A 27310-nucleotide genomic window follows, 5' to 3' on the forward strand; every position below is an offset into this window, starting at 1 on the left:
TTTACCTGCCTAATCCCCATAACCTTCCATGCTCTTACTAGTCATAACCTTTGATGCTTCTTATTTTTAGGAGGCTTGACTACTCTAATGGCATTTTCACAGGTGTCTGTAAAAAAAAAACCCTCAGACAGCTGCAGCTCATTCAGAACGCTCCTGCTGGAGTCCTCACTAAGACCAGGAAAGTAGAACATATCACTCCAGTTCTCAGATTGTTACACTGGGTTCTTATCCATCAGAGAATTGACTTTAAACTGTTACTACTGGTTTGTCAAGCACTGAATGGTCTCGGGCCAAAATATGTCTCCAATCTCTTGTTGCATTATGAATCTTCCCAAGCTCTCAGATCATCTGGGGCGGGTCTTCTTACTGTTCTGAGGTCAAAACTAAACATGGTGAAGCAGCTTTTAGTTACTATGCTTCACATATCTGGAATAACAGTCCAGAGGATCTGAAGTCTGTCTCAACTTTAAGCTCTTTTAAATTGAGGCTTAAAGCTTTTCTTTTTGCCGTAGCATTTAATTAGAATTTCCTGCACTATAGTTTCTATTTATTATATTATTGTGTAATCTTATTCTCTTATATATTGCCTGAAATTTGATGTTTATATCTTGTTCTATGTAAAGGACTTTAATTGCCTTGTGTTTGCAAAGTGCTATACAAATAAACTTGTTTGCTTGCTAGTCAAGACCCTATCAAACACTGCTCTAAATATGCCAATGATTTGGCCTCCTCAGCCCTCTGTGGCAATGAAATTCACAGATTCACCATCTTCTGACTGAAGAAATTCCTCTTCACCTCTGTTCTAAAGGGACGTCCTTTTATTCTGAGGCTGTGCCTTCTGCTTTAGACATGGTTTTCTACGATCTAAGGTCTTTGTCTTGTATGTTCATTGTTTGAATGAGAAAAACGTGTTACATATTATATTACAGATCTGTTCTGTTACACAAGCAGTACAGTGCATTACCTAAAATATACTATAAATCATAATAAGAAATATATACCTGCATATAAAACTAACAGTGCAAAATGGAAACAAAAGTAGTCAGCTAGTGTTCATGGGTTTATTGTCCATTCAGAAGTCTGACGGAGGAGGGAAAGAAACCATTCCTGAAATGTTGAGTATGTGTCTTCAGACTCCTGTACCTGCACTCTGATTATCGTAATCTTCAAAGTAGATTTATTATCGAAGTACATATAGGTCGCCATATATACATCTGAAGTTCAGTTCCTTGTGGTCATTTATAGTCACACAAAGAAATACTGTAGAATCAGTGTGTGCAGTTTTTCATTGATTCTAGTGTATTTCTTTGTTCTACAATACATAAAATGACATTCTGTGCATAGTACGCCCTTTGATAATAAATTTACTATGAAATTTGAGATGCAACACTGAAATCCTATGGAAGTAGAGAACATTTCAATTGACTGAAAGAATTCCCTTGTTCTGTTTGCTATTCTGGGCATGTCATTAACACATTAGTTGGATACATTGGCTTGTGGAAATGAAGCTAAGTCACATTAAGACTCATCAAGAGAATTCTCTATACAGTATAAGTTGACTTTCCAGTCAAGGAGAGGTACAATAGACTTGAAAGTGTTTCACTATTCACATTATTATGGATGTGAAGGCAACATGCCAGACTTCATGACTGAAAATATATTTCTTTGATAGACCTTTTTCTCTAAATCCCAGACATATCTTGAACGTGGGAGTCTATCATCAAGGACCCACTTCATCAAGAGCATGCTCCCTTCTCACTGTTACAATCATACAGGAGATGCAGGAACTACAGGAACCTTAGTTCCCACACCACGAGGTCCAGGAACAGTTATTACCCTACAAACATCAGGCTTCTAATCCAGCATGGATAACTTCACTCACCTCAACAGTGAAACGATTCCAGAACCTACTATGACTCTACAATTCATGTATAATTATTGATTATTGTTATTACTTGCTTGTTTTTGTATTTCAAATGTTTGTCTTCTTTTGGACATTGGTTATTTGGCCATCTTTGTGTGCAGTTTTACAATGATTCTATTGTGTTTCTCTGTATCTACTGTGAATGCCCACAAGAAAATGGATCCCAAGGTATATTTTGAATGTTGAACATCCAAGTTAAAATCCATTCACTTAAACTAAATAACAGGAAATTATATGTAAAGCATTTTTTTTTGTTAGCACCAGTATCAAAATTAGGCTCTGAGGGATTAAAAAACAAAGATCATTGGCCTTTGTTTGAATTGTTTATTATTATCAGCCCTGATAACAGAGTAATTCTATAAGGCATGATCTAGAGCAGTGGATCCCAACGTGGGCTCTATGGACCCCTTGCTTAATGATATTAGCACATGGCATAAAAAAATGTTGGGAACCCTTGATCCAGAAAAAAGAAAATCAAAACTTGTGTTGGATTCTGATGTTTCTGATCCAAGATTCTTTTGGAAGTCAGGAAAGAGGCATAAAGCTTGTTGCTTCACATTCATATTATTAAGTGCTAATAGAACAAAGAGAATCAGAAATGTAGAGTTGTAAAAGTCACTTAACTCAGAACAAAGAAGAGAAAGGGTAAGGATGGTGGGGCAATATGATTTGTCCTTCTTATACCCCATAGGTAAGAAACTTTCCAGTTATATTTGTAGATAAGAACTTATCTATTCACTCCTATTCAAATTATGCAGGACCAAGAAGCTTTCAGAAAGCAATAAAACTGTAACCACTAGTGGGCACTCTGAACAATTATGCATACATAATATGACCACTAGGAAGCAAAATGAGCAGTTACATGTATATAGATAGTTACATAAAATACAAGTAGGCATAAATTGTAAACCTGCAAAAGAAAATAAAAGTTACACAATCTAATCCAACATTTTTTTATTGAATCTAAATCTTCATTTTGTGGTTTAATTTTTTAATCAGTTATCTCGTGTGGTGATCTACCCACTCCACCAAATGGCAATAAGATTGGGACATTGCAGACATATGGAGCCACTGCAATCTTCACATGTAACTCTGGCTACACACTGGCTGGATCTCACATTCGAGAGTGTCAAGTAAATGGACTGTGGAGTGGAGTGGAGACCAGATGCCTGGGTACGTACCATTAACTATTCAAGTCTCCACTAACGGAGGTTACCATACAGCAGAAGATTATGGAACTAAAGCAACAGCATTTTTTCTTTGGCTATCGATCAACTTTGATTAAGCTCTTAAATGAAATAATAGAATGTAGAACTTGGAAGAATAGAGGGCTACACGAAAGGGAAATTCTAGGAAGCTTCTAAAGTAGGTTACATGATTTGGCACAACATTGTGGGCTGGAAGGTCTGTAATGTGCTGTAAAATTACCATGTTCTCTATTCTATAGAGCATAAAAATGACTGCACAGTACAGGATCTGCAACAAGCAGGATTTTCTGGTTGTCAGTCATTTTAATTTGAATCCCCACTCCCATTCCAACATGTCAGTTTATAGCCTTCTCGGCTGCCATGATGAGGTCGCTTCCAAGTTGGAGGAGCAGCACCTCATATTCCATCTGGATAGCCTCCAAACTGATGCAATGAACATCAATTTCTCTAACTTCTGGTAATTTCTCACTCTCTCTTCCCTCTGCTTCCATTCCTTGCTAAGGGACCCCTCTTACCACTTCTATTTTTCTCACCTGCCTATTACCACCCCCTAGTGCCCATCCTCCTACCCTTTATCCCATGGTCCACTTTCCTCTCCTATCAGATTCATTCTTCATCAGCTTTTTACCATTTTCACCTATCACCTCCCATCTTCATACTTCATCTCTTCTCTCCCATCCACCAGGCTTTACCTACATTCTTTTAGCTTCTACTCTATTCTTCCCCCCCCCACCTTCTTATTCTGGTTATTCTCCCTTCCTTTCCAACCTGACGAATGCTCTTGGCCTGAAACTTCAACTGTTTATTCCTTTTCTTAGATACTACCTCACCTGCTGAATTCCTCCCGCATTGCATGTGTGTTGCTCTGGATTTCCAGCATTTGCAGAATCTCTTGTGTTTATCTTAACATTATTGCCCCTCATATTAAATATTTCCACCCAGGAAAACGTCACTGGTTATCCATTCAATTCACGTTATCTTCTGCTCCTCAATCAAGTCACCTCTTATTGTCCTTTACTCAAAGGGAAAAGCCAAAGCTTGTTCAACCTATCCTCATAAAATATGTTCTCTAATCCAGACAGTATCTAGGAAAATCTCCTCTGCACCCTCTCTAAAGCATCCACATCCTTCTTATATTCAGTTGATCAGAACTGAATAAAGTATTTAAAGAGTGGTCTAACCAGAGTTTTATAGAGGTGCAACATTACTTCACATCTCTTGAACTCAATCTCCTCGCCGAGGAAGGCCAACACATCATATGCCTTCTTAAAACCTTATCAACGTATGTATCAAAATTGAGGGATCAATGAATATAGACCTAAGATCCCTCTGCTCCTCCACACTGATATTAACTCTGTATTCTGCCTTCAAATTTGGCCTTCCAAAGGGAATCACTTCATATTTTTCTAGGTTGAACTCCTGCCAACTCTCAGCCCAGCTCTGCATTCTGACAATATCTTATTGCCTAACCTACTACCTACATGTCTTTCACATGATCCACACCAGCAAAATTTATGTCAACTACAAAACAAAATATATAGTACAGTGAATAAAGTAAGACTGGCTTCCTGGGTTTAAAAGAAGGATTTAACTTTTGTACCCCATTAAGCATAAGCACAAGAGGTTCTGCAAATGTTGAAAATCCAGACTAACACATACAAAATGCCAAAGGGGCACAGCAAGTCAGGCAGCTTCCATGGAAAGGATATTTTGGTTTGAGGCTCTTCATTAGGTCCTGATGAAGGGTCTCATCCTGAAACATCAACTCTTTATTCCAGTCCATAGATGCTGCCTGACCTGCTGAGTTCCTCCAGCATTTTGCCTGTGCCATCCTGTGATGAAAACAAGCATCAAAATGAACTGTAGTTGTGCAGCTGAATGCATCTCTTATTGGACACAGATCCCTCTGATAAAACTGGCCAAGTGTTATGGGCAATATTGTTAAAATTACAGGACTCATAAAGGCAGCAGGGAACACTGACAAAAAGAATGTCATTGGCACATTAAGAATCAGATGTGAGTGAGGCGGTGAATATTACTTTGCACAAGCAATTTAAATAACACTGGAACCAAGTTATGCATGGTCTAACTCCATTACACAATAACATAACTGAAATAGGAAATAGAATTCAATCCTTGCCTCATTTATGTTTTGTGTTCAGTAAATGAGATTGAGGTTACCGTTCACCCCAAGCTGAAAATCAAGAGTACAAGTACCTGAATTATCAGATCACCTCTCTGATCCATAAGAAATTAGAAAGTTTGCCACTGTCTTCACTTTGATCATGATTTGCTTGAGCTGGTCTACTGCAGGAATACAAATGCAATTTTGCATGCTCTTGCAAAGTAAAAACGTACTTTGCAAAATCAATCTTAAATGATTGCATGGATCTCAATGTTACAGGTTGTTGCAGTAATTATAAGAATTTTCTGATCTTAATTACATGTAAATTTTGGCAATTGGTTTATTATAGCCACTTGTACCAAGGTACAGTGAAAAATTGTGTCCATACAGATAATTTTAAAAGCGTCAGGGCATCGAGATACTACCAGAGTAAAACAATAGTAAATATGATCTGAAGTGTTACAGAATTGGAATCAGAATCACAATTAGGTTTAATATTATTGCATATGTTGTGAAGTTTTTTAGTTATGATGCAGTACATTGCAATCCATAATAATGAAACACTATAAATTACAGTAAGAAGTATATAATAATAAAAAATTAAATTAGTGCAAAAAGAGAGGGAAAATGAGATAGTGTACATGGTTTTATTGTCCATTCAGAAATCTGATGGTGGAGGGGAAGAAGCTGTTCCTGAAATGTCGTGTGTGTGTCTTCAGGCTTCTGTACCTTTTCCTTGATGGTCACAATGAGAAGGGGGCATGTCCTTGATGGGGCTTCTTAATAATGGACGCTGCCTTTTTAAGGCAACGTCTTTTGAAGATGTCCTCAATGAAGGGAGGCTAATGCCCATGATGGAGCTGGCTGAGCTGGCAACTTTCTGCTGCTTTGTCAAACCCTGTGAAGTGGCCCCTCCATACCGGACAACAATGTAAACAGTTAGAATGTTCTCCAGGGTACATCTGCAGAAATTTGTGAATGTGTTTAGTGACATACTAATTCTCTTCAAACTCCTCATGAAATATAGTCACTGTGTAGTGCTTTCGTCATAATTGTGTCAATATGTTGGGTGCAACATAGATCCCCAGAGATATTAATGGCCAAGATCTTGAAACTGCTCACCCTTTCCACTTCTGATCCCTCAATGAGGATTGGTGTGTGTTCCTTTGACTTCACCTTCCTGAGGTCTGCTATTAATTCCCTGGTGTTACTGATGTTGAGAGCAAGGTTGTTGCTTTAATTTTTTGAGCACTGGTGGATTGTCACCCTTTTGAACCAGGTGGGAACCTCTGACTGCAGCATTGAGAGATTGAACATGTCCTTGAACACTCTTGCCAGTTGACTGGTACATGCTTTCAGAGCCATACCTGGGGCCTGATGCCTTGTGAGGGTTTGCTCTCTTGAAAGGTATTCTGATGTTGACCTTCGAGACAGAGGTCACAGGATCTCCAGATGCTGCAGGGATTTGGACAGTTGTAGGTTTTTTCCTTACATGGTGTGCATAAAGGTATTGAGCATCACAGCTAGACCTGATACTAGGTTTTGCTTTGTATGAAGTAATGGCCTACAAACACTGCCAAAGAGATGTTCATCCAATTCCACCAATAACCCAAATCAGAATTGTTTTTTGTTAACCTTTAAAATAGCCTGGACTTTTCGTACCATTCTATATCACTGGTATAGAATGCCACTGATTTAACCCTCAGTAGACTATGTATCTGCTGGTTCATCGATGGATTTTGTTTAGGTATATCTGGTCTGTTCTCAAAGACACACATTCATCCTCATAGGACTTGATGAATTCGGTGACAACTGTAACGTATTCAGATTCTCAGATGAAATCCATAAATATTGTCCATTCCACTGACACAAAGCAGTCTTGTAAGTGGTCCTTCGCCTCCCTTGACTATATCTTCTTGTTCCTCACCATTAGTTCTGCAGTCTTTAGTCTCTGCCTATATGTTGGAAGTAGAAGTACAGCCATGTGATTGGACTTACTAAAGTGTGGGCATGGGTTGGCACCGTAAGCATTCTTGATAGCGGTCTAATAGTGATCAAGTGTTTTGGTTCCTCTGGTTCAATATATTTGGTTACAGAGAAAGAGCAGTGCAGGCAGATAACATGCTGAAAGACCATGATGAGGTAGATTGTGAAGTCAAAAGTCCATCTTATCATACAAAAGGACAGTAATCTTATAACTGCAGGATAGAAGCTATCTTTGAGCCAGACTTCTGCATCTTCTACCCAGTGGGTCGGGGAGACGAGTGAATGTCTGGGATGAAAGGTAACTCTATTATGCAGGCTGATTTGGCGAGGCAGCGAAGGGTTCTGTTTTTAACACTTTTGTAAATCGGGGAAGAGTATTATTTGATTATTTCTTGACATCTAATCAAAGTACAGGTCAATGGGGTAAGGCAGCTTTCTAGTTTTGTGTGGAGATGCCACTACTTAAGGTAATACAGGGAATTCAGACCTGTGATCAGATAATTCAGACCTGTGTACCTACATTTTAAATGTATCGAGGATAACATTATCATGGAAGACATCCATTCTTCAAAACTCCAACAAGGACTGCTGGGATTTGAGGACCTGAGTTATAGGGAAAGATTAAAAAGTGAGGACTTTATTCCCTGGAGTGTAAGAGAATGAGGGGGGTTTGATAGAGGTATGCAAAATTATGAATGGTATAGATAGGGGAAATGCAGCCAGACTTTGTCCAATGACTCTGGGTGAGTCTAAAACTAGAGGTCACAGGTTTGGAGTGAAAGATGAAATATTTAAGGAGAACCTCAGGGTGAATGTCTTAACTCAGAAGGTGGTGCGAGTGTGGAATGAGCTGCCAGTGGAAGTGGTGAGTGCAGGCTCAGTTTCAACATTTAAGAGAAATTTGGGTAAGTACATGGATGGGAGGGTTATGGAGGACTATGGTCCAGGAGTAGGTCAATGGGAACAGGCAGAGTAACAGTTCACCATGAATTAAATGGTTCAAAGAGTTTGTTACTGTACTGTAAGGTTCTACAACTCTATAGTTCTAACATATAAAAGATGTATGGATAAGTGCATGAATAAAGGGGGTAGAAGGACTACGGTCTGGTGCAGGTCGATGGAACTAGGCAGAAGACCAGATCAACACAGACTAGCTGGGCTATCAGGCCTGGTTCTGTGTTGTGGTTCCCTATGTTTAAGTCTCCTGAAAATGAATCTGTAGTTGACTAAACTTGCTCTGATAATGATTCATGCCTGTATTTGTTGAAGTACTAACACTGTCTTCATCTCTACTTCCCTTTAATCTAGCTGGCCACTGTGGCTCCCCGGATCCCATCGTAAATGGTCATATCAGTGGAGATGGTTTTAGCTATCGTGACACCGTTGTCTATCAGTGCAATCCAGGTTTCCGTCTTGTTGGCTCCTCTGTAAGAATTTGTCAGCAGGCCCATAAGTGGTCAGGACAGCCAGCAGTCTGCGTCCGTAAGTATCTTTCCTTTGGTGAGCTACTTGCTACTCCTTGGGAGACAATGTCCTCATTTAAAAACTCGGTTGTTAAGTCTTCCTGTCTTTTTGCATTCACTTGAGTTTACAATTGTTTGGGAGATTTGGTATGGGTATATGCAATTATGAGGTGTATGTACAGGGTAAGTGCAAGTAGGCTTCTTGCACTAAGTTTGAGTAAAACTAGAACTAGATGTTACAGGAGAAAGATGAAATATATAAGGGCAACATGAGAGAGAACTTCTTCACGCAGGGTGGTGAGATTGTGGAATAAGCTCCCAGCAGAAGTGGTGGATGTAGGTCCGATTTCAACATTTAAGAGAAATTTGCATAACTACAAGGTAAGGAGGGGTAGGAAGGGCAATGGTCCAGGTGCAGGTTAATGGGACCAGGCAGATTAATAGTTTGACATAGGCTATATAGGCTGAAAGGCCTGTTGCTGCATAATCGAGTTATATGACTTTATAATAAGTGAATCAATATTGCTTATACTTGCCTGCATCATAGTCTTCATCCTCAGAAAACAAAATGGCTAGAGGAATGACTGGGTGAGGTTGAAACTTCTTAAGCCAATAGGCTTTAAAATAAATGTGATTTGAATTGGTCATTAGACCAAGTTAATCATTCAAAATTCCAGTCTGTTCATTTCTTGTGCAAGTAAACACTCAGTGGCCTCCTGTAGCTAATAATATCCTTCACATCACTGAGGATATGGTCAGATGAATTGCTCAATGAAAGACGATTTGAAAGTTTATCTCATTATATAGTCTCCCAATTTCAAATTGAAATTAAAATGAAATTGCCAAGAATAAAATTATAAATGTGTTTATCATTGCCATCACATGTGCCAAGGTAGAGTGAGAAACTTGGTTTTGCATGCAGTCTATGCAGATCATTTCACCATATCGGTGCATTGAGATAGTACAAGGGAAAACCAATAGCAGAATGCAGAATAACTTGTTACAGTTGCAGAGAAAGTGCATTAAAGGCACACAACAAAGTGCAAAGGTAGATTGTGAGGTCAGGTGTCTACCTTATCATACCAGGGAACAGTCCAATAGCAGGGTAGAAGTTGTCCTTGAGCCTGATGGTAAAGGTTTTCAGGCCATTGGGTATTTTCTGCCCAGTGGGAGTAGGCAGAAGAAAGAACGTGTAGGCTGGGCATATGCTTGATAATGTTGGCTGCTTTACTGAGACAGTGAGTAGTATAGGCGGAGTCCATGGAGGGAAAGCTTTTCCCATAATATGCTGAGCTGTGTGCAGCACTCTACTGTTTCTTGCAGTTACATGCAATGCAGTTGCCATACTGATCTGTGATACAACTGGATAGAATGCTTTCTCATGTGCATCTATAAAAATCGGTGAGGGTCAATGGGAACATATTGAATTTCTTTAGCCTCCTGAGGCAGTAGAGGTACTGGTGAGCTTTCTACATCATGACATCTACATAGTTTTACACTGTTCATTCCTCTGAAGGAATAAAACCATCTTGAAAGCAATATCTCTTAAGGTTTAAAGCACCTGATAAAGGATTAACGCCATCTACCTCAAATCTGGTGAGGTAATGGGGGTGAGGCAGGGCATCATGGTAGCATAGTGTTTAGCTTAATGGTATTACAGCACCAGTGATACAGGATCAATTTCCTCTGCTGTCTGTAAGGAGTTTTTACATTCTCCCCATGACCACATGGGTTTTCACTGGGTGTTCTGGTTTCCTCACACATTCCAAGGACGTATGGGTTGTAGGTCAATTGGGCAACATGTACTCATTGGCTTGGGAGGGTCTGTTTGCGTGCTGTATCTATACATTAAATTAATAAAATAAAAATTAAACATTAAATTTGTTCCAGCCATCACTTGTGGTCACCCAGGGAACCCAGTTCATGGCAAAACCAATGGCAGCCAGTTCAATCTCAATGATGTTGTCAACTTTACCTGCAACAAGGGATATTCACTGAAAGGTGCATTGAGAGCTCAGTGCAGAGCGAATGGTCAGTGGAGCAGCCCATTGCCAACGTGTCAAGGTAAGAATGGTTTCTGCATATTTTCTCACATGTATTCTAATCTAAGAGGTTACATTCAGTAGCCACTTCATTAAGTACACCTGTACATCACCTCAATAATGCAAATATCTAATCACCCAATTATGTGCCAACAACTCAATGCATAAAAGTATGCTGACATGGTCAAGAGGTTAAGTAGTTGTTCATGCCAAATATCAGAATGGGGAAGAAATATGACCTAAGTGACTTTGATCATGGAATTATTGTTGGTGCTATTCGGGGTGGTTTAAATATCTCAGAAACTGCTGACCTCCTGAGATTTTCATGCACAACAGTCTCTAGAGTTTATAGAGAAGAGTATGTGCACTGCTTGTAATGTTGTTGGTGTTTAGGGCAGCGTTGAATGTCCACTATCTCTGTCTGTCCATCCAGTTGCACAGATATAGAAGGATTATTCATTGCTGTTTTCATAACAATTATTTTTTACCATTCAGAGTTGCTAGCCCTGAGCTGAATCCTGAAACTGGAAGACCAGTGGACTATTCTTAGTCTGGTCTCTACCCTTTGATCTGTTTGGCATAGGTGATCCTACCAAATCACAAGGTCTTGGCACCAGCCAACATAGATCTCCAAGTCAGTGAGGCATGCAAGCCTCCGAACTACGACAAGGTTGTGGTCCTCTTGGAGGATACAGAATGGTCCAGAAAAACAAAAAACATCCAGTGAGTTGCAGTTCTGTGGTGAAAATGCCTTATTAATGAGAGAGAAATGTACAACATTTCAAAATGCACCTCTGGTGGTATTTAAGTCAATACTGTAAGCAGTATCTTTGCTTGGTTAATGTCTATAAATGAGAAAGAATCTCACACAGAATTTATATTGTATACAAGAAAAAAGACATTGATGAACATACAATATCAATAAGACTGAAAAAGCGGTGAGAAAATTTGCAACAATGTTGCTGGGTCTTGAGGACCTAATTATAGGAAAGGTTGAATAGGTTAGGACTTTATTCACGGAAGCATAGAAGAATGAGGGACGACTTGAATGAGACATCCAAAAGTATGAGGGGTAGAGACTGAGTGCGATTAGAACTAAAAGTGATGAGTTAAGAGTGAAAGGTGAAATATTTAAGGGGACATGATGGGGAACTTGTTCACTCAGAGTTTGTTGTGAGTGGAAGTGGTGGATGCAGGTTCAACTGCAACACAAAAGAACTTCAGAGAAGTAGATGGATGAGAGTTGTATGGAGAATAATGATCGAGGTGGGCAGAATAATAGCTTGACATGGACTAGATATACCAAAGGGCTTGCTTTTGTACTGTAGTTCTCCATGATTCCATGACAAGGAAAAAAAGACTTCAGTGAACAGGGAGAAAATACAGTTCAATCGAAACTAATCAGCTGATTTTGACAAATCAAAGTTCAAAGTAAAGTTCCCTTGTCAGCCACGGTTGCCTCATCCTCTTTTTAGAATACTCTTCATCCTTGGGATGTATCTATCCTACGCCTTCCAAGTTGCTCCCGGAAACACCACTATTACTGTTCTGCATTCATCCCTGCTTGTGTCAATTCCAATCAACTGGTCAGCTCCTCTCTTATACCTCTGTATTTCCCTTTACACCTCCGTAATACTGATACACCTGACTTTAGCTTCTCCCTCTCAAATTGCAGGGTGAATTCTATCATATCATGATCACTACCTCTTAAGGGCTCTTTTACATTAAGATCCCTAATCAAATCTGGTTCATTACACAATACCTATTGGAATTATCTTTCCCCTAGTGTTCTCAACCACAAGCTGCTCCATAAAATTATCTAATAGGCATTTTATTAATTCCCTCTCTTGCGATCCAGCACCAACCTCTTTTTCCCAACTACCTGAATATTGAAATCCCCCATGACTATAGTAACATTGTCCTTATTACATATCTTTTCTATTTCCCATTGTAATTTATATCCCACATTCTGGCTACTGTCTACTGTTTGAAAGCCTGTACATGATTCCCATCAGGGTCTTTTTATCCTTTCAGCTGCTTATCTCTACCCACAAGGATTCTACATCTTCTGATCCTATATTTTCTATTTCTTTTTTTTTGTAATTTATTTTTTTTATTGAAGTTCATCAAACAAACATTTCCATAAGATATATTTCAGACATTGTACATATATATCATATAATCATTTATATCACAAAATCTCCACAAAGTATTTATTTGGGGTATACACTTATAGAAAAGAGTGGAAAGAAAAAACAAGCAAAAGGAAAGAACTATGTACAAGTAGGGAGTGATCTTTTTTTACAACAGATTCATTCATTTGTGAGAATAAAATCGCACCTATGAGGCATTATGTAGTTAAACCATTTTTCCCAGTATGATTCAAATTGTTCCAGCTTATGATTAACAGATGCTGTTATCTTCTCCATTTTGTAAATGTCCATTGTAATTTCCATCCATGTATTTAAAGTTGATAAAATATTTAAAGATAATCATTTCCTAGTAAGGGTCTTTTTACCAGCCACCATCAGTATATTCATTAAATATTTATCTCTTTTCAACCATTCTTGAGGTGTATATCCAAAATATATGGTCTTAATCTCCAAGGGTATTTCACATTTAAAGATGTCTTGTAGGGCATTGCGTATCCCCCTCCAATAGTTTTTGATAACAGGGCAGTCCCAAAAAATATGATAATGATTTGCATTTTGATTTCCACAATTTCTCCAGCAAACAGAGAGGTTACCATCATAATGGGATTTCTGAGATGGTGTAATAAAATATCTTATCAAGTTTTTCCATCCAAACTCCCTCCATTTCTGTGAATTGGTACACTTCCATTGATATCTCCATATTGTTGTCAATTCTTCCTCAGATATAATTATCCTTCCTTCTCCCATTTTGTTTTAATGTATGAAGTCGGATGTGTTTTAAGATTTGACAATCCCTTAGTCATGCTTGAAATGATTCTACTACCATTATCTGAATTATATGCTTTTCTAAAGAGCTCCATCAAGCATGTACTTGCCTTGGTTACATTTTTAAGCATCTTTTTAACATATTGTCACATCTGTAAATACCGATAAAAATCTTGTTTTTTTTTTAATAAGTGTTTCTCTTTAAGCATTTCAAAACTGAACAGTGTTCCTTCTTTTATTATGTTGCAAAGAACTGTTATTCCTTTAGCTGTCCAGTCCTTAAATCTAACATCCAATTTATTTGGTGTAAAATCAGAGTCATTTAAATCATTAAAATCAGTACACCAGTTAAGAATTGCAATATCTCCCTCTAGATTATACTCTTTTATAGTAGTTTATTTCATTTTTTGACCAACAAAGCCAATCCACCCCTTCCACCTACCTGCTTGTCTTTTTGATACAATCTGTATCCTTGGATGTTAAGCTCCCAAATATGATCTTCTTTCAGCCACGACTCAGTGATGCTCACATTATCATACCTGCCAATCTCTAAATGCACTATAAGATCATCTACTGTGCCTTATTCCATAGACTGCATTTTGTTTGTGTTTTTAAGGTCAAAGATTATAATGACCACTGAGGAGAAATTATTGCATTTTCAGTTCAATTGATTCTCACTTTGGAGTGGTCGAAAGAATGTTTTTATTCTACTTATGGAAGATAGAAGATTGCAGCATAGTACAGGCACTTCAACCCACAATGTTGTGCTGAACTTTTAACTTCCTTTGAGATCAATCTAGCCCTTCCCTTCCACATAGTTCTCCTTTTACCTTTCATCCATGTGCCATCTAAAAATCTCTTAAGTGTCCCTTATGTATTTGCCTCTACCACCACCCCTGGCAGGACATTCCATGACCTCGCTATTCTGTGTGTAAAAAAACCTTCCTCTGACATCCCCCTATACTTTCCTCCAATCACCTTAATATCCTCTCACAACAGCCACTGGTACTCTCAGAAAAATAGTACTGGCTGCTCATTTTATCAATACCTCATCAATTTGTACTCTTCTAGCAAGTCATCTCTCAGCCTATCCTCAATCAGGCAGCATCCTGGCAAATCTCCTCTGAACCTTCTCTAAAGCTTCCACATCCACTTCCACATGAGGCAACCAGAATGTGATCTGACTAGATTTTAATCAGGCTGCAACAATACCACGTGGCACCTGAAGTCAGTCCCCTGACGAAAGAAGGCCAACAAAAGGCGATATTTCAAAAAGAGTGCATCCATCATTCAGGACACCCGTCACCCAGATCATGCCCTCTTCTCATTGCTATCATCAAAAACAAGGTACAGGAGTGTGAAGACATGCGCTCAACTTTTTAGAAACTTCTCATTGTCCATTGGACAATTTTACAATGGACAATAACCTCACTTATTTTTGCTTTCTTTTTGTGTGTATTACTTACTTTAATTATGTATATGTATTCTATCTGATAAGTTGTGTTTTTAAATTAATATGTATTGCAATGCACTGCTACCGCAAAACAATAAAATTTCACAACATATGGCAGTGATATTAAACCTGATTCTGATTTGACTTATTCACCCTTCCAAATTTCATGGCAACTTAAAAGAATCCAGGGACATGGATCCTGTGATCTCAATGTTCCTCCACCCTACGAAGAATGCTACCATTAACTTTGTACTCTAAGAACAAAGTTACGTACCACGTTGATCTGTTTCTCAGCTGGCGACAACAGTGCTCCCACATTCCCACTGTTTCTTGAGGTGAAAATGGTAAGTTAGACTCAGAAACATGCAGAAACCAAACGGAACCTCTTAAAACAGACAACCTTAGTGAACCATAATGAAGTGAAACATCAAAATAATGCACTTACGTTCATTCTGCACAATACTAACAGCTCACTGGAGTTCAGAAGAATGGGGGGGGGGGATCTCATTGAAACCTATCAAATATTGAAAGGCCTCGATAGAGTGGATACGGAGAGGATATTTCCGATAATGGGTGAGTCTAGAACCAAAGGGCACAGCCTCAGAAGAGAGGGTCATCTATTTTGAATTGGGCTGAGGAGGAATTTCTTTATCCAGAGGGTGGTGAATTTATGGAATTCACTGTCACGGTTGGTTGTGGTGGCCAAGCCATTGGGTATATTTAAAGTGGAGGTTGATCGATACTTAATTTGTTAAGTGTGTCAAAGGTTACAGGGAGAAGGAAGAAGAATGAGGTTTAGAGAGGTAATAAATCAGTCCTGGTTGAATGGTGGAGCAGACCAGATGGACTGAATAGCCTAAGTCTGTTCTTATGTCTTATGGCCTTAATGCCGAAGCAACGAAAATTGACGTCATTGAGTGTGTGAGGCCGTTACTCCAAATCCAATTGTTTACAAAAAAAAATCTTTTGCCACTGTAATGATGTTTGTTCACATCACAAGTTAAGTTGGATATATGTGGTGTATAAAATAGAATTGACTTCACAGTCCAATGCACTTTCAAAATGCTGAACTTGGAGAGCTTTGATTAAAGTATCTAAGCGTGAAAGTTCCATGGCTGTCATAAAAATATTGGAGTGAATTACATATTTGGCAGGTAGCTTGATTATCTTTTATGCATCAGCAAATAAGGAAGCCATGCGTGAAATCATAAAATATCAAATGTTTTGTATATCGACCAACTAAGTCAATATATTAAGCAGTTCATATGTGTTCTGTTTTATTGAGAGTTATCAATTTACACTCAGTGATCACTTTATTAAGTGCACCTGCTTGTTACTGCAAATACCTAATCAGCCAATTACGTAGCAGCAACTGAATGCATAAACATATAGAGCTATGGTTAACAGGTTCAGCTGTTGTTCAGACCAAATGTCAGAATGGGGAATGAATATTATCTAAGTGACTTTAACTGTCGAATAATTATTGGTGCCAAATGGGGTGGTTTGGAAACTGCTGATACCCCAAGAATTTCATGCACAACAGTTTCTAGAGTTTTGTGTGGAAAAAAAAACATCCAGCGAACAGCAGTTCTGTGAGCGAAAATGCCTTGTTAATGTGAGAGGCCAGAGGAGGTTTAAGCTGATAGAAAGGCTACAGCAACTGAAGTACAACTGTGGTGTGCAGAAGAGCACCTCTAAATGCACAGCACGTCAAACCTTGAAGTATGGACTACAGCAGAAGAATACCATGAAGATGCACTCAGTGTATTTATTTGGTATCTGCTGTTTTGTTGTGATATGGATGTGTATAATGTGTTCACTGGACTGAACTTAATGTGAATATGCACTAATTCCAATACCTGTTTTGCTTTTATTGTCTTTGGGGTAACACATATTATCAAAGCATCACGCACAAAGTGCCAGAGGAACTCAGCATGTCAGGCAGCATCTATGGAGGGGGTGCGGGAGTAAACATTTGATATTTTTGATATTTCAGATCAAGACTCGTCATCAGGACTGGAATAGAAGGAGGAAGATGCCAGAGTAAGATGGTGGGAGGAACTGAAGAAAAGGCAATGGGGAGGGGAAAATAATTTATTTGGTTTTATGCTGCCTGACCTGCTGAGTTCCTCCAGCATGTTGTGTCTGTAGCTCTCATTTTCCACTCATTTTCCATCATCTGCAGAATCTCCTGTGTGTAGGTGACAGGTGAGATCAGATGATGGGGAAGGTGGTGTGGGGGGGGGGGGGGGTACTGGTAATGAGACTGAATTCATTCAGCCCTTTTCTCCTTCAGCTCTTACAATATGCATAATTTTTGGGAAAAGTAAACTGAATAGTGAAAAGACCATGCAAGAGCAAGACCTTAGTGAGACATACTATGGTAGCCCATGGTAGTGCAAGAAGTAGTTAATAATGTTTTGCTGCTGAGCTAAGATTACCGTTGTGCAGGTTGATACAGCAACCTAATGGCTGAAAGAAGTAGCTCTTCTTGAACCTGGTTGTGTGGGGCTTCAGGCTTCTGTTCCACCTGACCAGTGGTAGCTGTGAGAAGATGGCATGACATATGGTGGGGATTTTTAATGATAGATGTTGTTTCCCAAGGCAGATCCTCCTTTCAATACTACGGTCTGAAGCCTCTTGCATTCCTAACCCTAATACAAGCCGTGATGCAACCAGTCAGGATACAGGTGATACATCTGTCTGTGATGATATTGAATCCATTGCCTGCAAACTCTAAAATGAAATAAACCTTGGAGCAGACTTTAAGTCCTACCATATAAAAACATACCTGAGTACCCTGACTTTTTATTAACCTACATTTTAATGACAAGTTCACTTCACTGCTTAAGTGTTCATGCTGAGGCCCAGCTATCAATAATCACTACCTGAGGAGTGGGATCTCCCCTCACTACCAAGGTGGAGCTACTTCCAGCTAACAAAGTAGCTTAAACATAATTTATTTTATTTTAGAGACAAATTATTCTTAAAAATAAAACACACAGAGGTTTTAATCTTATACAAGATTTCCAAATTACAAAAGATTCCTAAAATACAAAGTACAAAGATTTTCACAGCATAGGTACAATTCTTGCAAATTATAAACGTCATACCAATGACTTGCAGAAGGAAGAGTCATCCCTTGGAAGGATCATGCTGCAGTACTGCAGAGTTGAGGTTAGCAATAACCCTCTGGGGTCTGGATAAGTATATCAATCGCAATCAGAGAATTTGATTATATACAATGAAGAATATCCATTTTGCACCTTTGAACTCCTAGAGTCATAACATAGTTGTCAAGGTGATAGCAAAAATCAGCAACTATTGGACTTGTTTCTTGACATTCCATAGAACACAAGCAGGTATGCAGAGAAATGCTGAGTTCAGCATTGACTGATAATTTTAAGCAAGATCCCATTTTTTCTATCTCAAAGTATTCTCTACTGATGTTCTCCAATTCTGAAGTTTCACTGTTCGATGCGTCCTAACATGTGCTCTGTTGACTTACAGTGATAAATTGTACAGATCCTGGGTATGTGGAGAACGCCATTCGTCTGGGACAGGAAGATCAACTGCAGAGTTTCAAGTTTGGAAGCAGTGTGATATACCAATGTAAATGGAGTTTCTACCTCCTTGGCTCAGCTGTGTTAACCTGCCAGGTGAATGGCTTGTGGGACCGAGCTCGCCCAAGCTGCTTATGTAAGTAGGACCTGACCATGGAGAAAAGGACCATTTTCCTTGTTCTGGTTAAGTTCTGAAATACTTTTTTTCCCCCCAGTATCTTATTTTGCTACCTGTCGCACATTCCGATGCCAATAGACCATATTCACAATGCCCAACAGAACAGAAAAAAAAGCCAGAACATACCTAGCAACAACAGCGATTCCTTCTCTGGTTTAATGCATATAAGAAGAAAAATTAAGGGTTCTGTGTAGTAAAAATGAAGCAACAGACTCAAATTATTAAATTATTGAATTACTAATGAAATTTTACAAAAGGAAGTCAGAAGAATTGATATCAATCCAATGTCTGTTTAACACCCCACTCAATCTGTTCAGTTCTATCAGCAAGTCAGGTTGAACAAAAATCTGAGTCCCTATTCCCGAACCCCTTACCAATCAAGAACCTATCAATCTCTGTCGAAACATGTAGCCTTCACAGCTGTCAGTGACAAAAAAGTCCCCAAATTTACCACCCTCTGGCTGAAGAAATTCTTCCTTGTCTCAGTTCTAAACAACTTAAGAAGCTCCTCCTTGTTTCTGTTCTAAAGAACTGAAGAAGTTCCTTCTCATCTGAGTTTTAAAAGGATGTTCTTCTATTCTGAAATTGTGTCTTCGGATCCTAGACAACTCCTGCTTTTGGAAACAGTCTCACCATGTCCACTCTGTACCAGCCTTCTAGCCTGTACAGCAAATGCTGTCCCATCAAAATAAAGAAGGCAGTGATTTTGGGTTCCTCCTAAGTTTCAGAAATGTAAGGGTTAGAGTTAGTAAATTGTGGGCATGTTATTTTGGCACTGGAAGCATGGCTACACTTGTGGGCTGCCCCCAGCACATCCTTGGACTGTGTCAGTCAGTGGCACAAACAACAAATTCTACTGCATGATTTTTAATGTACATGGGACAAATAAATCTGATCTTACCATTGAAACCAAAAAAAACTATAACAAGAATTTTATATCATTTATACATTAAACCATTCATAGGATTCAAGTTCCTCTAGACATATTGAAGAGACTAGAAGCCTTAAGAGTTGAGGATTGATTTGGAAACAAAGAAACTGGTTTTGCCTTCACAACTGCCATGTGCACTATTCCATAAGACGTAGGTGCATAATTAGGCTGTTCTATCATGGCTTATTTATTTTCATTCTCAGCCCTATTCTCCTCACTTTTTCTCATAATCTTTGACGCCCTTACAAATCAATAACCTATCAACCTCCGAGTTAACTATACCAAATAACCTGGCCTCCATAGCGCTCTGAGATAATGAGTTTCACAGATTTAACCACTCACTGGCTAAGGAAATTCCCCCTCATCTCTGTTCTAAATGAATGTCCTTGTGTTGTGAGCCTATGTCCTCTGATTCTCGACTCTCCCATTTAATGGAAACATGTTTTTAACCGATTCTATCTAGGTCTTTCAATATTCAATGTGTTTCAATGACCTGCCCCCTTCATTCATCTGAACTCCAGCAAGCACAGGCCCAGAGCCATTGAAAGCTCTTCCCAGGAACATTTTTGTGAACCTTCTCTAGACCCTCTCAATGCCAGCACCTCTTTTCTTAGATATGGGGCCCAAAGCTGCATGCAATGCTCAAGGTGTAGTCTGACCAATGTTTTATAAAGCCTCAGTGACGAACTTGATGCACCCTGATGAAGGGGCTCAGTCCAAATTCCTACTGTTTATTCCTTTTCATCAATGCTGCCTGATCTCAATTTACTCCAGCACTTTGTGTTTTACTCAACATTACATTTTTGACTTTATATTCTAGTGCTCTCGAAATGAATGCTAACATTGTATTTGCCTGCCTTACTACCTACACAATCCACAAATCAATCTTTTGCAAAATCCTGCTCTAAGGCTCACAAATTCCTTTCCACCTCCATTAAGGAACTGTGATCTTTGTATTACTGGAAGTTCAATTACTCAAAAAGCCCACAATGAAGCCACAATTGTTAACCTTTGGAACACCATTGTCAATATTGCTCATCCATTCAATGGACTTAGCAGCTTTGCTTCTTGCTGGTTTTGGATGAACTAATTTCTAGTTGGTTCAGTAATATGCATCCAATTCAGCCTCAAACAGTCTCATCTATCTGCACTTTCCAGATAAAATTAAAAATCAACAGACAATGCTAGTAGTTTGGCATGTTCAGACTGTGTTGGCTGTTGGCACAAATGGCCGATTTCAGTGCATCTTTCAATGTACATGTGACAAATAAAGCTATTCATGATTGTTTAATATCATTTGCTATACACAAGTACAGGAGAGCAAAATAATTTTCCTCCAAGTCCAATGCAGCACAAAAAAAACAAAATATAAAGAACACAATATTAGTAAAAACACAATAAATATGGTACTAAGATACTTTATATACATAGATTGATTGTACATCCATAAAATGATGCTGGTCACAGGTGCCCCTGTACATAATGTGACTGACAGGAAATAAGACCATAAGACATAGGAGCAAAGTTAGGCCATTCAGCCCATCGAGTCTGCTCCACTCATGGCTGATCCCAGATCCCACTTAACCCTATCTATGCATCTTCCTTCTCACCATATCCTATGATGCCTTGACTGATCAGGAAATGATCAACTTCCATCTTAAATATATGCATGAAATTGGCCTCTACCAGAGACAGTGGCAAAGCATTCCACAGATTTGCTACTCTCTGGCCAAAATAATTTCCTTCTTAGCTCTGTTCTAAAGTGTCACCCCTCAATTTTGAGGCTGCTTTCAGCATTTGGTGAGTTTCAATGAGATTCCCCCCCCCCCCCCCGCATTCTTCTGAATTCTAGTGAATACAGGCCCAAAGCTGCCGTACACTCCTCATATGTTAACCCCTTAATTCCCTGAATTATCCTTGTGAATATCCTCTGGACTCTCTCCAATGACAACACATCCTTTCTGAGATATGGAGCCCAAGATTGTTAACAATCCTCCAAATGTAGCCTGACTACTGTCTTATAAAAGCTCAACATTATCTCCTTGTTTTTGTATTCTATTCCCCTTGAAAGAAATACCAACATTGCATTTCCCTTCTTTACCACAACCCAACCTGTATATTAACTTGCTGGGAGTCTTACACATGACCTCTAAGTCCCTTTGCACCTCTGATGTTTGAACCTTCTCCCCATTTAAATAATAGTCTGCACTATTGTGCCTTTTACCAAAATGCATAATCATCCTTTTCCCAACACTGTTTTCCATCTTCCAATTTGTCTAAGTCGTGCTGTAATTGCATTTCTTCTTCAGCATTACCTACCCCTCCACCTACCCTCGTATCTCCGCAAACTTTGCAACAAAGCCATCAATTCCATTATCTAAATCATTGACAAGCAATGTGAAAAGTAGCAGTCCCAATACTGAGCTCTAAGGAACCACTAGTCACTGGCAGCCATCAGGAAAGGGTTCTTTTGTTCCCACTGACTGACTCCTGCCTGTCAGCCATTCTGTTATCCATGCCAATATCTTTCCTATAATACCATAGGATTTTATCTTGTTAAATAGCCTCATGTGTGGCACCTTATCAAATGTCTTCTAAAATTCAAGTAAATGTGATCCACTGCCTCTCCTTTTACCACCCTGCTTGTTACATCCTCGAAGAACTCTTTACAGAGTTGTCAGGAAAGATTTCCCTTTACAGAAACCATGCTGACTTTGACTTATTTTATCATTAGTCTCCAAGTACCTCAAAACCTCATCTGTAAAAACAGACTCCAACACTTCCCTAACCACCGACTTATAATTTCCTTCCTTCTTGCCTTCCTCCCTTCGTAGAGAGTAATTAGTGGTGTTTGGGGGGGAAGGGTGAGTTAGAGTGTAGAAATGTTGATTAGCTTTATTGCATGGGGAAAAGAACTATTTATGAATCTGGTGGTTCTGCTACATATGTTACATAGCCTCCTCCCTGATGGGAAAAGGACAGTTCTTGAGCAGAGTTGGTGGGATCATTCATGATGCTACTAGCTTTTTCCCAGCACCTTTCTGCCTCTATGTCCTTGCGTCAGTTTTGTGTTGTTTGACCACCCATTTACGATCCTATCTGCCTGTGACTCCACTTTCAAGGAACTATCGATCTGTATTCCCAGATCTCTCTGTTCTACCACTTGCCTTAGTGCCCCACTGTTCACTGTGTACTTCACTTTGCTTCAAATGTTTTTTAAAAAATTAAAGATATTTATACATCAGTTGGAATATCCTCCATGTATTTAAAATGCAGTTTCAAAGATTGCCAGTCATTTGAAAATGCTGAATTATTGTATATTATTAAATTGAAAATTAACAGATTCAGATTCATGTTAGTTTATTATCACGTAAACTGGGGAGCAAAGAAATTCCTTGTATGGATGAAACTCACAGAGTAAACATGGTAATCACAATTCATGAAGACAAGAGATTCTGTAGAAACTGGAAATCCAGAATAACACACACAAAATAATGGAGGAACTCCACAGTTCTGGCAGCATTTAAGGAGTCGCTAATTCAGACCATCAGGACTGGACATTAGTCCTGAAGAAAGTTCTCACCCCAAAATGTTGACTTTTTATTCATTTCCAGAGATGTGGTCTGACATGTTGGTTCCTCCAATGGGTTATTCTAGTTATGATAAATAATTATCATGTTCTAATGTTAAAGCGAGTTGCTCAGGCTTGGGCATTACAAAACAATATTTTATTGTATTAACTATATTTAATTAATAATACAATAAATTATAAAAATATATTGTTATTTAATTAGAACAATATATTTCATTATTAAGAGATCACCAAAGCAGTTGAATTTAGCACAGGCAATAGCTATGGATGGAAATGTTGACAGTCTCTTTGGCTCTTTAATTATTGCCTGACCCGCTGAGTTAAAATATAGAACATTATAGCACAGTACAGTCCTTTCAACCCACTATTTTGTGCCAACCTTATAACCTACTCTAATGTCAATCTAACCCAGAGGTCGGCAACCTGCGGCTCCAGAGCCACATGCGGCTCTTTGATCTCTGTGATGCGGCTCCCCGTGGTTTGTTAGCTTTTGAAATGTAATTCGAAATTTGAAGATTATGGTGATCTTGTACTTTGCGGAGACACCGTTTCCTGGCACATCCGAACAATTAGCCACCGTTCCGACTAAGGGAGATAGCCTACGGGGGTTTGTGAGTACGTGTCTTTTGGAGCATCCGCGCCCATGGGGACGGGTTGAGGGAGGCTTTAAAGCAAGGCTGTTTAGTTCGAATAAAGTTACCTTTGACTGCAGTCTTTATTTTAGCGCTGCGTGTAGCGCTACACCGCTACAACGTGTTTTTTATCGCTATTAATATACATCACAACTGCCAATGCCTGACACCCACCAGTGCGCGCTTTCTTTTAATTCTTCGATCCAAGGTAGGCTACCTATGTAGTAACCTTCAACCCAATGTCTTTTTTTCGGAGTTCAAAATGTTTTTGTTGCATGCAGAAATGTAATTTCGTTTTCTCTGCAGGAGTTCATCAATTTCAAAAATGCAACACATTATAGTTTGTTTATACATAGCATAAAGGCAAAAAAAAACCGTTGTATGCAGTGTTATTTCATTTTGTGGCTCCCAGTGTTTTCTTTTCTGTGGGAAATGGGTCCATATTGGCTCTTTTAGTGGTAAACGTTGCCGACCCCTGATCTAACCCATCCCTCCCAAATAGTCCTCTGTCTTTCTGAAGTCCTTGTGCCTATTTAGGAGTTTTTTAAATGTCACAAATGTGTCTGCCTCTTCCAGAATATTCCACACATCCACCGCTCTCTATGTTAAAAAGAACTTAACCTTTGATATCCCCCCTGTATATTTTCTTTCAATTACCTAAAAACAATACCCCTTATAATTATATTTGGGTTAGGATTCGTGATCACAACCCTTGTCTCTTTATCCTGTAGGCAGTACCTCTTCTTAAACATTGTGGATTTGGCAACCCAGATGAAGTGTCTCAACCTGAAAATGTCAACTGTCTATTTCCCCTCCATATTTGTTGCCAAACCCACTGAGTTAGAACATAGAACAGTACAGGCCATTCTCCCCACAATATTGTGCCAATCTTATAACCTACCTTAAGATTAATCTAATTTTTCCCTCTCTCGTAGTCCTCCATCAGCTCTGATCCTCCAGTGTGCATTGCTCCAGATTTCCAGCATCTGCAGTCTCTTGTGTCTCCTGTTGAACATTGCTCCTATTTTCTAGTATTGCTCAGAGTTAAACAGCTTGACTTTTAGAAATAAAGAAATAATTCTTTGAAATTATATATTAGTGAATAAGTAACATTCAAAAGCCATTTTAAGAATATGTATTGCTACAAACAGTCTTGCTGAAAAGTCTCGGTCCAAAACATCAACTGTACTTTTTTCCAGATATGCTGCCTGGCTGACTCAGTTCCTCCAGCATTTTGTGTATATATTGTTAGGTTGCTTTATTATACTGAATTGCCAATTATCTCCTGTTTAGTTTGCTCCTTAATTGAGGTTCTACTTAATAGTAAATATGATCAAGCTACTAATTGAGATTTATTCCATATATTATCTCTTTTATATTCTATAATATTTTAAGCATTGCCCTTGTTCTTTAATCTTTTCCTTGTCCTTTACAACTTTGATTAAATCTTTCACAAGGGCTCTGGACTTGGCCGGTTTCTAAAGATTGTTTTTTCCTGAAAATGTTCAGTCAATTTGATATCAGCATGAGGTCTATCTTTTTTTTCATTTCATTGATTGCTTGGCATTTCAGGACTTAGTGATTGATTTATGCTCAGCAACACACACCAAATGCTGGAGGTCAGGTAGCATCTGTGGAGTGAATAAACAGTCAACCTTTCAGCCTGAGACCCTTCATCAGGACTGTTAAGGAAGGGAGGGTGGTGATAGTTGAACCCAGGTGAGGGTGAAGGTGGATGTGAAGAGGGAAATGAAGTAAAAAGCTGGAAGGTGATTGGTGGTAAAGCTGGAGGGCTGAAGTAGAAGGAATCATACAGGAGAGGACAGTGGGAGGACAGATGTGATGGGCAGGTAAGGAGAAAAGATGGGGTAGGTAGGTGGGGCGGGGAGGTATGATGTGTGAAACTTGGTGGAGTTATGCCAGGCACTTATTTTGCAAAAATAGTATATATAGAATAATGCTTCTTATTCTGCCTGGAGAGAACAATCACTTTTAACCGAGAAGCAGTGGTTAAACTTCTTCATTGCACTTTCTGATCTGTTATGCCAGAACTAAGCAGCCTATTCTTCAAAAGTCACTGACCTTAGTTATTTCTTTCTTTATTTATTATTTAGGACATTTGAATGTAATTTGTGTTTAAGAAAATGTGTTATAGATGGGGCAAATGCCCAGCTGATCAAGCAGCAATGCCTCATTAGCATGACTGGGGTAGGCTGTTGCCCAGTGGTGTATGTTTGGTTCAGGAGATAGGATTAGGTTTGGACGAGTAAAGTGTGACGTGGTAAATTTTTGCAGTTTGTTGCTCAGTGCATATTCTCGTTATCATGGCCCATGTAACTGACTTACAACACAAATACCATCTCCTCTGAAGTGCTTGCACCACTGAGCATGACATCGATTTGAGCTACTGGATATCTTTAACAATGGATCCTGCTGGACATTGGGAATGTCGATAACTGCAAGTCTGATTCACTGGTTCATAACTGAGATCAACAGTGGGGAGGCTGTGAGCTGTGTGGCTTTGGTTCTGGAGCAGACCAGGCCTCCGTGTCTCGAGGTTGCCGGTGCAGCCAAAGCTGGATTCCATGCTGGGTTGAGGCTGACTTCTCTAAGTGCTGCCCTCCAATGCTCTCTCAATGGAAGACAAGCTGGATTGTGTTCGTACGTCATGTACCATCATCTATTTACATGCCATGCCACTCAGAGACTTGGGCTATTATTATTTTTTTGATATATTTTTGTAACCGAATGTTTTTCTGTTGTTGTAATTATATGTGCTGTGTGTGACAGTTGGTATGGTGTTTTGCACCTTGGCACCTGAGGAATGGCATATAATCATATTGCTTATAATCAAGTGCATGGCTGAATGACAATTAAACTTGAACCTGAACTTGAACTTGAATTTTAAACACTCAGTAGCCACTTTATTAGGTGCGGGAGGTACAGGAGGTACCTAATAAAGTGGCCACTGAGTGTTTAAAATTCAAGTTCAAGTTCAGGTTTAATTGTCATTCAGCCATGGTCTCCTGTTAATTGTGGTCTCCTGCTGCTGTAGCCTATCCACATTAAAGTTCAACATGTGGTTTCTGAGATGTTCTCCTACACTCCATTGTTGTAACAAATGATTATTTGAGTTACTGTCACCTTCCCGTCAGTTTGAACAAATCTGGCCATTTTCCTCTAACCTCTCTCATTAATATGAGGCATTTTTCTCTGAAAACTAGTGACTGTTGTGTATGAAAATTCCAGGCGATCAATTTATAAGATACTCGTATCACGCCATCTGCCAGTAACA

General features: G+C 39.1%; 1 protein-coding gene across 1 annotated transcript in view; it reads left to right on the forward strand.

Moving 5' to 3' along the window:
• The window catches only part of LOC132400744 (CUB and sushi domain-containing protein 1-like), a 2029389-nt gene that overhangs the window by 1882635 nt on the left and 119444 nt on the right, over positions 1-27310 (forward strand). The window contains exons 52-55 of the mRNA XM_059982042.1: positions 2924-3097; positions 8552-8725; positions 10597-10770; positions 18630-18818. Of these exons, the coding sequence (XP_059838025.1) occupies positions 2924-3097; positions 8552-8725; positions 10597-10770; positions 18630-18818 (711 nt within the window). The remainder of the gene's footprint in view (positions 1-2923; positions 3098-8551; positions 8726-10596; positions 10771-18629; positions 18819-27310) is intronic.

The sequence above is a fragment of the Hypanus sabinus genome, chromosome 10 (genome assembly GCF_030144855.1).
Source record: "Hypanus sabinus isolate sHypSab1 chromosome 10, sHypSab1.hap1, whole genome shotgun sequence".
NCBI lineage: Eukaryota > Metazoa > Chordata > Chondrichthyes > Myliobatiformes > Dasyatidae > Hypanus > Hypanus sabinus.